The 12823-nt window shown below is 42.4% G+C and overlaps 1 protein-coding gene across 4 annotated transcripts in view; it reads left to right on the top strand.

The window, feature by feature from the left end:
• The window catches only part of LOC115004815 (neural cell adhesion molecule L1.1-like), a 29648-nt gene extending 18599 nt beyond the window's left edge, over nt 1-11049 (top strand). For 2 of the 4 annotated variants that reach the window (XM_029426511.1, XM_029426509.1), the window contains 10 exons: nt 1131-1237; nt 1535-1802; nt 1956-2078; nt 2799-2975; nt 3128-3241; nt 3485-3634; nt 4409-4540; nt 4641-4713; nt 5673-5684; nt 7097-11049. In XM_029426511.1, coding sequence (XP_029282371.1) covers nt 1131-1237; nt 1535-1802; nt 1956-2078; nt 2799-2975; nt 3128-3241; nt 3485-3634; nt 4409-4540; nt 4641-4713; nt 5673-5684; nt 7097-7355 — 1415 coding nt within the window. In that variant the 3' untranslated portion in view covers nt 7356-11049. The remainder of the gene's footprint in view (nt 1-1130; nt 1238-1534; nt 1803-1955; nt 2079-2798; nt 2976-3127; nt 3242-3484; nt 3635-4408; nt 4541-4640; nt 4714-5672; nt 5685-7096) is intronic. The other 2 variants (XM_029426512.1, XM_029426510.1) reach the window with 1 other exon arrangement.
• Nucleotides 11050-12823: the final 1774 nt, after the last annotated feature.

Raw genomic sequence — 12823 nt, 5'->3', positions numbered from 1 at the left:
TGAATTACATCCTTCATAAAAGAGGTCAAAATTCCTCTTCTTACATAACGCTGGGTATTAAAAGACTGAAACCATCTCACAATAAGACGTCTTCACATCGCGGCTGCAGAAATGTCCAATGAAACGTGTCAACGTGAATGCTCTGTTTTGTTGCGATCTCGTTTATAGTTGAAACAAGCGTTCTGCTGTGCAGCTTGTTAATTGCTCTCAGTGGGAAAATGTCTTTAGGTCAAGAGTCAAGAGCCTCAATTAGTTATGGATAGGCAGCTGTTACATAACTGCAACCCAAATTCTGTTTACCATAACCAAGAGTCTTATCAGCCTCAGTCTGGGTTGACAGGCTGCAGCGTTTATCACCATTTAGCTGAAGCAGAAGTGTCTTCAGAGGAAGCTTCTGACACACGGAGGTGATGGCTGTAGACTACAGTTATAATAATATGACGAGTACTAATTAATCTGGATTACTGTTTTGTGTTTGTACTGCTGCACAATATGTCGTTTTCCTTTCTTTTTATCGTCTTAAAAAGAAAGACTGCACTATTGCACTCCTATCAGTAGAAAGCTGCGCTTTAAAATGTACATTTTGTTTTTTTCATTGGTGCCTGTTGTTTTCAGTTCATTGTCCATTTGTCAATAAAAGAATGTTGGAAATGTGTTTGTATTGTAGAAGAAAGCAGCAGGAAGGCAGAACTGAGTGCAATTTAATAATCTGCTTTTTAAATCGTTATTGCGACAACATTGTCTGTGTTGCATGTTTTCCTGATATTGTGCAGCCCTACTTGTTCTGGGATTGACTGCTGGGATCCGCCGCCATTGTCCCGCGCTCTTTACACGTGCATGCGCCCTCTGCTGGTGCCTTTTGAGTTTACATGCATTTCATTAATTATTAATGTCATTCAAATGGGTGCCACTGTGGATTGGGTGGCACAGGTCCATGAGTCTGATTCATTCACTGACAATTTAGGATGAGTTTGTTTGGAAAGAATCCCACAGACAAGTAGCTTAGACGACAACAAATGAAACATGTTCCTTACTTTCAATGAGGACATTTGTTTTGTCGAATACTTGTGTGTGTTTGTTCTTACAGCAAGCTCACCCTCTCTCCCTCACCCTCTCTCCCTCCCTCTCAGAGCCTGTGGAAGCTCCCACTGGAGTCACAACTACTGTGATTGACAGCACGGTCAGAGTCAAGTGGAACGAAGCCCAAAATGTCCGAGGTCTGCTGATGGGATACAAGGTACCAGTTATAACAACTTTACTCAAGGAACATCAGCTCCGCTCACTGTTGCTTATGTCACAGATACTTTTACTTTATAGTGTATATAGTATCGTATATTTATTTATAAATCACACACGTAAAAACATTAAATATGCAGTACGTGTGAGGGTGTGATAGAAACCTGTAATGGCTTTTATATATATAAAAAACAAAAGACATACAAAAGTTAAAATATAATCAAATATCATCACTAAGGCATCCGTCATTCTTGGTTGAACTGCACGTTGATTTAACTTTTGTCTGCCTCCATGTCAGATTTACATCCGGAGGGTGGGTCCACACGACGGTCGTGTCCGGAGGTCTCTTGGAAAACTGCACCAGGCCAAAGAGAAAGAGGGACACTTAGAGCGAGGCAGGGAGAGAGACAGGGAGAGTCGGGTGGTGGTGGTCCACGGCAGGACCACCTCAGAGGAAGTGTCGAGGCTGCAGCTTTATTCTCGGTACGAGGTGTCCGTCACTGCCTTCAACAGCAAAGGGGAGGGGCCTCACTCCCCCCCGCACCACTTCAGCACCCCAGAGGGAGGTGAGTTTAAATGAGAAGCGGTGTTCACCCGGCAAGAGGTGCACTTATTAAAGATATGTATTTGCTACAAGATATGCCAACATGTGTGTGTGTGCGTGTGTGTGTGTGTGTGTGTGTGTGTGTGCGTGTGCGTGTGTGTGTGTGTGTGTGTAGCGCCTGGTCCTCCTGCATCGTTGAGGTTTGAGAGTCCTTCAGAGAAATCGCTGACCCTCTACTGGACCCCTCCAGAGGAAACCAACGGCGTGCTGGTGGGATACATGGTGCAGTATCAACAGGGTAGGTCTGCTGCTTCAGAATGGACTGAACACATTGGGGTGAAGAGATTATATTCATTATTATGAGAAATTAGGTATAAAAGTATAATAAGTAACTTTTAAAATGTCTGAAAACGACAAGACCAACGTAAGTTTTTTTGTATATGTTCTATGTATTTTTTTTACTTGTATATTTACATCATCCAAAAGGTTCAACAACAACAACATTCAAACCAAGAGAAACTTGTAATGGTGTAAAGCAGGGGTGTAGTGCGGGACGGGTAGATCGCGCACCGTTAAAATAAATATATATTCACATTCGGATTCACATTCCTTCCTCGGCTCTGTTTCTCTCCCAACACACACACACACACACGTGCGCACACACCTACAGTCAGAGACAGAGCGGAGGAAAGGAGAGGAGGGAACTACAGCAATGGTGGTGAAGACTACAACTCCCATGATCCCACGCTGCTTCACCATACCAGCAAACTGCATCTTTTGTTATTGTATTGATTGAGACCCCTAGTGGCAGAAAATAAGTACATTATATGAGTAGAGGTAGCAAATAGCATAAAAGGCAAATATTCAAGTGAAGCACTGCTTCTTTTTGTCTCAGTTCCTAAACTCTGCAACGACAATACATTTCCAATATAAGAACCTGAAACTTGTACTTACTTAAATACATTACTTGAGTAAAGGTAAACACTGCTGACAACCACCTGGTTTGTGTTCCATGTAGAGGTGGAGACCAGAGACAGCCCGCTGGAGATGCAGTTCCTCATCGATTCCTCTGTGACTCACTTTGAGTTGGAGTCTCTGGACCCGAGCAGCCATTACATCTTTAAAGTGATCGCACGCACCAGCACTGCAGCTGGACCTCCCATCACACGGAGGGGCGCCACCCTGCTGGACGGAGGTGAAAATACAGGATTTGCTTACTTAGTGTTTTACTTTAAAATGTTTTTATTTTGTATTGCTCTCATTTACACTTTATAACTGTATTTATATGTTTTCATTCATTTCCTCCTTCCTGTTTCCCTTCTTTTCTCTAAATCCTCCACCTTCCAGTTCCTCCAGCCCACATCAGCATAGTTTCCAGCAAGACATCTCTCAACCTGAGCTGGGTGCCCGGAGAGCGAGACAGGAACCACGGCTTCATCATCCACTACCTCAGGAAAAGTCGTAAGAAGAGGGTGGAGGGGAGAGAGGGAGAGAGGGAGAGCAGCTTTTACATTTCTGCATAATGACGCTAAGAGAATAATGGAGGAGAACGCAGAGCAGGGAAGTGGAGAGAGAAGAGAATACCATTATCAATTATTAACACTGATAGGTTTATCAGTGAGGAAAGTTTCATCCGTGCAAAATACGACGGAGTCTAACGACAACTTCACTAATGACTTTCCTTTATGTGTGCGTTTGCTGCAGCCGGGTGTGATTGGTCGGACTCAGAGGTGGTGAACTCCACGCAGGGTTTCTATTCGCTGACAGGCCTCCAACCAGGATCTCAGTACCAGCTTGTGATCAAGCACAGAAACGAGACTCATTGGGAAAATGTGACATGGACCATGGGACCAGGTATGTGTGGAAACATGCACAAAAACACAATGTTTGGATTCTGGTGCTAACTTGCAGAACTTGCCTCAGATTCATCACGTTTTAAAGTTTTTCTCAGTGTCAAAGTAATTCAGTGATAGTTGTTTGTACATTTATGGTTACAATGCAAACAGGAACTTCTAATAGCTAATTCGGCAGACTTTAAAGGGATAGTCTGGTACTTATCCATAGTCAGTGTATTACTCCCTACAGTAGAAAACGGTCGGTGCGCGCCCAGTCTGGAGAAGCAGGCAGGATTATGGATTATGGATTAAAGCAAAAAGGCCCACCTTAAAAAATCATTATCAGTTTAAATGTACGCTATATTTAGAATATTTTCTCCACTGACAGCTCTGTCAGACGGGGAATAGAAGGTGTTTTTCCATTTTCTATTCAAATCCACCAGACTCCATTGACAAAAATAGTAATTTAACCTCGCAGAACACGGGACTCTACCGCTGCCTCGATCACTGAGTTTGTTTGTGTTATTGTGTGACTTTGGTTCATTTGAAATAACTATTTAAAACACTAAACTTTAAACGGAAACACTGGTTTTGTAGTCATTAATGAACTTCTACTTTCCCCATCACTTTTTTTCACAATAATTTTTACATTAAAGTTTTCCAAGAAAAGGAAGGTTGGTTCTGTCTATCATCCCTAAATAAAGGTAACATTTACAGGAGGCAGATGGAGTCCAGTTGCAATGACAATCATTGGTATTAATCGTTAGTTAATTCATCTCTCTCCATCCCTCAGCGCCGTCGGAGTTGCCCAGTGGGTTCGCCAACCAAGGTTGGTTGATAGGACTCATCAGCGCCATCCTGCTGCTGGTGATGATACTGCTCATCCTCTGCCTCATCAAGCGCAGTAAGGGCGGCAAATACGCAGGTAAGACAAACAACACGCTCACATGCACACACACACACGGGCACATGCAGACTTTAGTCTGTATTCAAGAGTTTGATGTTGAGGGGTTTTTTTCTCACAGTGAAGGACAAAGAAGACAAGGAGGTGGACTCTGAGGCTCGGCCCATGAAGGATGAGACGTTTGGAGAGTACAGGTGGGTCTCCTCTCACAGTCACAGGCGGCAATTTATTTATTTTCCTTTGGGATGAAGGACACATATGAATAATAATATAAAAGGGCATCACATCATCTTATAATAGTAGGTCAGGTAGTTCATTGCACATTGCAGATCGTACACATTGAGGCGGGGCTGCCGTCTTCAGGACGCTGATGTTCCTGCTTTATGAGAAGATCTAACTGGATGTATTGACACAAGTTCTCCATCAGCGTAGAGAACTAATGGTTTTCTGACTAAATTATGCAAAGATAGAAACGCTAAAACAATTCTCTCTTGAATTAAAGAGAATTTATTATTCTGTCGCAGAACATGCTATTTAATTTCATTAGAGGAGTAGAAGTATAAAGTAGCAGAAAGTGGAAACACTTAAGAACCTCAACATTGTACACAGTAAATGTTTCCACCACTTTAGTCACTTGAGTGTGTCGGTCAGTATTATGATGCTCTGACCACATGCTTACCGGGTTTTATCCAAGGTGAATTCAGATTTTACTGAGAGTTATGATGCTGCTTTGGAAGTCTGGGCAAAGTTTCCTCTCCGAAGAAGCCGGTGGACTCTTCGTCACAGAGCTGAGAGAGAGGAGTGCTGCTTTTAAGAGGAAGACACGAGCTGATTATATCGACTTCTCATTAACGAACCCACTGATGTGCTCCTCCTCGTCCCACTCAGCTGTGCTGCTTTACGGACCTGCTTTTATAATCCTGTCCAATAGGAGTCTTCATTTCAAAGTCATTATTTATTTATCATCTACAGCCTTTTTTATTATAAGGTTTCCTGCAATGCTTAACAATTTCAATACCTTTATTTTGGAATGAAATCTCTACTAATTTTATTTTCTGTTTTTGCTCTAATATTCATTATTATTTGACCTTTAGCTCTAACACTTTCAGCTCTCATTCCTTTTTATCTCTCTTCCTTAATGCTCTGCCTGCAGATCTCTGGAGAGGTGAGAAAGTTAATCACCTCTTTACCTCTTACATGCATGTTTGGCTTCTTGTGCCCATCGCCGACTGTGTTGTGATAGAATTAAACCCCTCTGTGGCAGAGATAACCAGCCCTTTATTTCTAATTCACCCTGTTGGACAGCTATTAATCCACTAATTCCATCAGTACAACAGTCACGTCAGGTTTTACACTTCTCCTTTTCCCCTGAACGATTATTAAGTATTGCAGCCTTCCTTGTATATATGGGGCTAAATGGGGGCTTTTAGTGTGAAAAGACATTGAGTGCAGCAAAGTGGTGAGTAGATTGTGGCTGTGGCTCAGGAGGTCGGAAGGTCGGGGGTCGATCTTTGGCAAGATACTGAACCCACAAGTTGCAGCCAACAGCGTGTGAGCGCATGTGAGTGTTCATCGCTCCTGATGAGCAGCTGGCAGCCTGAATGGATGAATGCTGGCTTGCGTTGTAAAGCACTTTAAGTGGTCGCTAAGTCTAAAAAAGTGCTTTATAAATGCAGATGGAATTACTGCTGCGGAAATGAAGTATTGTACTCTGATTGTACCGATGACTTAATGTTGCATGTGAGCTGTTGTAGGTCATTTGAACCCCATCAATGTGGGTTTCTTTACTCAGCCATGGCCAGTGTACTCAAATCCTCGACTTAAAGTACCAACACAATAATGTGAAAATACTTCTGTGTTTGAAACCCGTCTTAAGTCCAAGTACAGAAGTGCTAATAAACATTATTAGTCCTGATGCATCGATGTTCAAGCAGCGTTGCTGTTGCAGCTGGTTTGAACTGCTTTATATCCAATTAGATAGTTTAGACCTGTGGTTCCCAACCTAGGGGTCGGGCCCCTCCAAAGGGTCCCCATATAAATCTGAGGGGTCATGAGATGATTAATGGGAGAGAAGATACAAATCTGTATTTATATAACAAATTAAAGATTATAATCAATGATTTGTTGTGAAATAACGGATCATTTTACCAATTTGGGCCTCAAACTGTTATTCAAATGAAACCTTTAAACATCTGAAACACGACAAGGAGCCCCAACTGCTTTATTGTGAGCGGTCACGAGCCAAAAGGGTTGTGAAACAGGCTTTATTCCTGAAATATGTATTGTCTAAACTGAACATATACATATCTTTTATGTAAAATCTTAATCTGAAAAGTAAAAGACAACAACAATAAAGCTGTCAGATAAAGGTAGTGGAGTAAAAAGTACAATTATAGTAGAAGTATCACGTAACTACTCGAGGTGAATACAAATACCTCGAAACTGTGTAGTGCGAGAGAGTAAACAACGTACATTTCAGCACTGGCCATGGTTGCTCCGGGTGTTATTTGAATAGCAGCTTTTAAATGATAATTCCCGGTCATTTGTGACGGTGTGTCTCTCTGTGTCTTCTCTCAGTGATGCGGATGAGAAGCGCTCAGACAGCCAGCCGTCTCTGTGCGGGGAGAGTAAGCTGGGCAGCGACGACTCTCTGGCTGAGTACGGAGACAGTGTGGACATCCAGTTCAACGAGGACGGCTCGTTCATCGGCCAGTACAGCGGCCGGGGGCCCGTCCCCCCCGGCCACGAGAGCTCTGGTCCCACCTCTCCCGTTAACGCAGTCCCGCCTGTCCCCATCGCTCCATCCATGCCGAGCACCCTGAACCGGCCCAGCTAGACACACACACACACACACACATTACAAAAATAACACACATACACACTGCCTGCCTGCAACAAAACACAAAGGGACAGACCACTCCTGACTGCACTGCCTGTAATGTTAGTAGTGCACACACACACACACACACACACACACACACACACACACTGTCTCAATACATTCCGAAGGTTTATGCAGTGAAGCTGTTTACAGGATGTCTCGCCTTTTCTACTCCAAGTTTACACATTCACACACTCAGAAACACACTCACACCTGCAAGCAAACACACCAAATGAGAAAGCGCTTCACTCTTCTATAGGAAACAGAGCTCGCTGCACCAGCTGTTCATCAAACATTAGTGTTACGCAGGTCGAGATGAGTTCTTTCTACATATTTAAGTAATTAAGCAGTTTCATGTTAAGAATCCGGGTTCCTCCAACGCGGCCGCAAACGTTTTCTCAGCTTGTTTCTCTGATGACTTCAGATCCAGAGGTTTGACGACTGCAAGTCTTTCATCCGGTTATAATATATTTAAAAATGACCCAAGATCCAAAAGGTGTTTGTAAAAATGTGGCTTAAAACGGGAAAGAAAAAAAAGGTCAAACACTGGAGGATGAAACCAGATGAAACAGACGTATTTCTCTCGTTGTAGTTTGAAACAAGCAACAGCTGGTGCAACGGTCCAGCAGAGGAAGTTACCCTGACAAAAGGGAAATCTCATCTTGTCATCGTGTACAAACATGTATTCTGTTTCATTAACACATTTAAAGTCATATTCATTGTTTTTGTATAAACACACCACTTTCAGTTATATTTGTTACTTCTCGTCACCACTCTGTGTCTTTGTTTATGCTGTTTACGAGCTATTTATTTGTGTTTGTGTGCATGCGTCTGAGGGTGATCTTGCTATTTATTGATGTGTGCGCGTCTATCAGAGCGGCTCCCTAACCTAAGATGCATGCCCCTCGCTGAGGCATTTAAAAATCAAGAAGTTGATATATAGCGTATGAGTTTAAAGACTGTTACTTTGTGTGTCTGTGTGTGTGTGTGTGTGTGATTGTTCACGCTCTCCCTCCCTGCTCTGTAACCTGCAGGGATGGGAGATCAGTTGCCTTAAGAGAGTCCAGTTGAGCCTCCTCTCCTCCCTCTGTCTGTCCATCTGTCTGTCAATCATTTCTCCTCACACACATTACTTTCCCATCATCCTCCTGTTTGCTCAGCAGGTATATTGCGGGACCAGGATGCTACGGTGGCCCTGAGAGCTCATAGCACTTCAAACACCTGCAAACACGGAACACAGCGGAAACTGTTTAATTAACTTCATGGCAATTAGCGTCGTGTTTTTATGTTTTGACATTCTGATTCTACAACAGTCTCACAAATGTGTGACTTTATAATTTCAGAGAATATTCAAGTTTCTTTCTCGTAAATGTGGGAGTCTTTTCTCTTGAATTTACCTTTTTAATCCCTGAGAAGTTTTTTCTTGTAGATTTACAACTTTTTACGACATTTTTCTATGAATAGTACCCCCCCCCCCCCCCCTCCCTCTCTAATTAATGATCCTTTTTTACCTACAATGGCTCTTAATACACCGTCGTATGAATCACATATTATGTAATATTATTTAAATTGGTAAACTAAATTGTTTCGTATGTTTCCATGTGTTTTCTTAAGTCGCAGTGGATTGAGCTTTCAAGGCCACCGTAGAATGTGATTACAGACAGAAACACACTCCTATGCACACACACACACACACACACATATATACTGATGCATGCATAAAGTGGAGGACAATGGAAACCATATGGAGGGCCGGTCCTCTGTAGCAAAACCATATGGGACCCTCTGAAGGAGAGAGGAAGAGGAGGACAGACAAACACGAGGAGGAGTCGTCGACAGAAATAGGGAATCTGACGTATCGTTCTCTGAATGTAAATACAACCTTGAGAATGTCGTTTTTTTATTTCCATTGCTTCTTTTATAAGATGATCAAATTGTAATCGTTTTTTATTATTATCTGTTGCTCTGTTTGATTTTGTACTGCAGTGCTTCTTCACTGAACTGCTGCAGCCTTTGTATCATACACCCCCCCCCCCCCCCCCCCCCCCACCATCGTGTCCTCTTAGGTTTTCCTCTTGTGTCACTTAGTAGCCCAAAGACATTTATAGAAGACTAGAATTATAGCAAGAACAACTCCCCCCCCCCCCTTTATTGAGTTCCTTCATAGCGCTTAGAGATGCAGCAGATAAAATTGATTATTAAGAAGTCATGTCATAGTTAACATTTATCCACGTCGCCATGGCAGCGCTGTTTTAATGGATGGACCGCTACTGGAAATTAATCGTAGTACTTAGAGGGTTTATTTTTGTGGCTCCGCTGTGCCAGATAAACTCAATCTGACAAAGTATGTGAACCATGTGTGTTTGAACCCAGAGCTGAAGCTTGTTTTTACTGTTTGTGGAGCAGAGAGGGACGGGAGGGACGAGCCTGATGAGTCACGTCACATATACATATATTTTCTGTTCTTATTACTGCCACAACAAAACAATAACCAACGATGTATTAGTCCGTCTCAATGCTTTCTGACTTCCTGTCTGTGGCTCTCAGCTCCAAACCCATTGGTTCCCACTGAAGATGTCAATATTTTTTTTATCTCCTCCAGCCATTCTTAAATATTAATGATGTGGGTTTTCCACAAAACAATTAATTTACAATAAGAAAAACAAATACATAGTTTTATTTATTTTTTCTAAAGGCTCAGTAATTTCCTAAAACGGCTGCTCACTGTAGTTTTTATCAAACAAACGGGAGGAAATAGTGCTTTTGTTGGGGACTATTTTCAGTGGCGGATTAATCGAGTGAGTATTAGTGGCAGCAGGACGGTGTGTGTGTGGGATGGATTCAAAACAAACTGCAGTGTGTGTGTGTTCATGGTGATGGAGGAACACGTCAGTGCAACAGTGAGACTCACTGATGTGTTTTTAATAGTTTTTTGACAACAATGGAGCTCTATGGAGGACATTACATGTTAACCAGCAGTCAGGAGTTTAAAATGATCACAAGGCCACACAAAAGTCCTTTTTATTGCTACACAGCTCCCGAGCACCACCACAGCTTCACGCCACAGTTTTGCAAAAGCTCAGTTTTCTGCGTATACACTAAGAACAGCCAGCGTTTAAAGACGTATACACTCTGGAGAACGTTCTGGAACCCTTTGTTTTTGTGCAAGAACAACAATGTTATTGTCTGGACGGAGGGCTGAGAACTAATTAGTGTTGACATACTCTTAGTTTGGAGGTCTCATCCCCAACACCTGTCCTTGTCCGGTTTATGTTGGAATCAACCTGTGAAACAAAATGTCACATGAACATGAAGCTCCTTCATTAGTGTTTTGTATAATAATCCGCAGTCCACCCTTCAACACGTTGCCTTGTTAAACGTCTCCCCGGTCTCGGCCCGGCTCCTGTCTGTCTCTCTGCTCCTAATGCTGCCTGTCTGTCTGCCTGTCTGTCTGTCTCTGTCGCAGCCTTCTTTTATACATATAAACATGTTGGGGGAAAGAAAACACAACATAAAAACTAGCAAAAAATAAATTTAAAAAAGACAAAAAAAATGTAGGTATAAATAATAACAATACTGCTATTGATAACAACAGTGCTACTATCAGTTACGATGATGTCGTCAGTAGCAAAGATGCCATCAGTAAGTAACACAATGAATTAATCAGTATCACAGGATCTAGCAGGGACATGATTACTCTGGAGAAGGGTGTGTGTGTGTGTGTGTGTGCAGGGGGGGTTTAAACATGCACACAGACATAAACAGAGGTGGGGGGGAGGGGGGTGTACTGCAATATTGAGGTGTGCTGATGTTGTACCTGCTTGTTGCATTGTGCGCTGTACTGTATCTGACAAACTAACCCCAGACTGTCAACTAATAAATAAACATGGACTACGCATATCCCGAACAGAACATGTTCTTCTGTGTGTGTGTGTTTGTTCTTGTACGTCCATCTTTGTGGGGACTAGTTTGTTTATAGACCCGAGAAGTGAGGACATTTTTGCAAGTCCTCACTTCCTCAAACGGGAGTTTCAGAGCGTTAATACGGCTTTAAAAATGGACAAATAAAATAGTCTGACCTAAATGTGTATTATGTGTTCGGACCTGAAACACTTTTTAACACCACACAAGTCTGAAGTGAATGCTTTACTCCTCGTGGTGCAACAGAGACGGCTGTGTTCTTTCATATAAACTGTGTGGATGCATAAATAAATATCCAGTAAAACACTTTACATACATCATGTGGGAAAATAAGAATAATGCCTCTTAATTTGCTTTTTAATAAGAGTAAACGAGGACAGATAGATGAAGCAGCTATGTCACATATTCCATGTCTGAAAAGGGCTGAATAAAGTACTGATAGCGCGTCTGCAGGGATTGTGAGTGTTTAAAACCTGCATTCTTTCTAATATCCAGCAGGGGGGTGACTCCTCTAGTTCCATTGCATTGTTGTGATTGTATAGAAGTCTATGAAAAAATACCCAACGTCTCACTTGATTGACTCAGTAAACATTTTCCTAATGAGTTTATGGTCTCAATCACTACTTTCAAGTCTTCTTCAAAGCAGCATGATGTTCACTGTGTAACTTATGGTCCCAGTTAGAGTCAAATAGACGATAAAGCAGGGTGTACTTTAGGGCGGGGCTACCTTGTGATTGACAGGACGCTACCACTGTGTTTCTGTATTTTTCACTTCACGAAAGTTCATTTTAACATGTTGGTTGAAATGTCTTGTTCAGTGTTTGGTTGTACTTAGCTTCACCCTCTTGTATCACTTCTGGTTCCAAAGAACCCAGATGGCAACGGCCAAAAGCAGTATTCCACACACCAATGGGTGACGTCACGGTGACTATACGTCCACTTATCATATACGGTCTGTTAAACACTCACATTTTCTACCACACTCCCAGTTTGTAATCTTTTTGTTATAACTTTGTAGCCTTCAATCACACACTGAGATAGGGAGACTGCACTATAGTACTCCACATTAACTAGCAAGCTAATCTTTATTTGTAAAATTGTTGGAGTGTCCCTTTAAGTTTTGCTGTGACGATGTCACTCCATCCTAAACGTTACACAACTGATGAGTGTGACCGTATTTATTTCTCCTATTACATACACGCACGCACTCGCGCACACACACACACACACACACACACAGTTTGCATCATCAGTGATCCATTCAGGAAGACACAAAGGAGAGGCGTGGTGGATAATGAAAACAATTATTTGTGCAGAGACCAGTTGGATCTGTTTGTTGTCTTTCAGGGAGGAGATGAGAGGCGGTAACGATGGGGTAAACCTGGAGGACTAGTTTCCCTGATGCAGACGGTGTGTGTGTGTGTGTGTGTGTGTGTGTGTGTGTGTGTGTGTGTGTGTGTGAGTGTGTCTGCGTGTGCGTATGTGTGTGTGACCCGAGGAAT

Source organism: Cottoperca gobio, unplaced genomic scaffold (genome assembly GCF_900634415.1).
Source record: "Cottoperca gobio unplaced genomic scaffold, fCotGob3.1 fCotGob3_192arrow_ctg1, whole genome shotgun sequence".
Lineage (NCBI taxonomy): Eukaryota > Metazoa > Chordata > Actinopteri > Perciformes > Bovichtidae > Cottoperca > Cottoperca gobio.
Note: the sequence above shows the minus strand (reverse complement) of the source record. Positions and strands in the feature narration are given on the sequence as shown.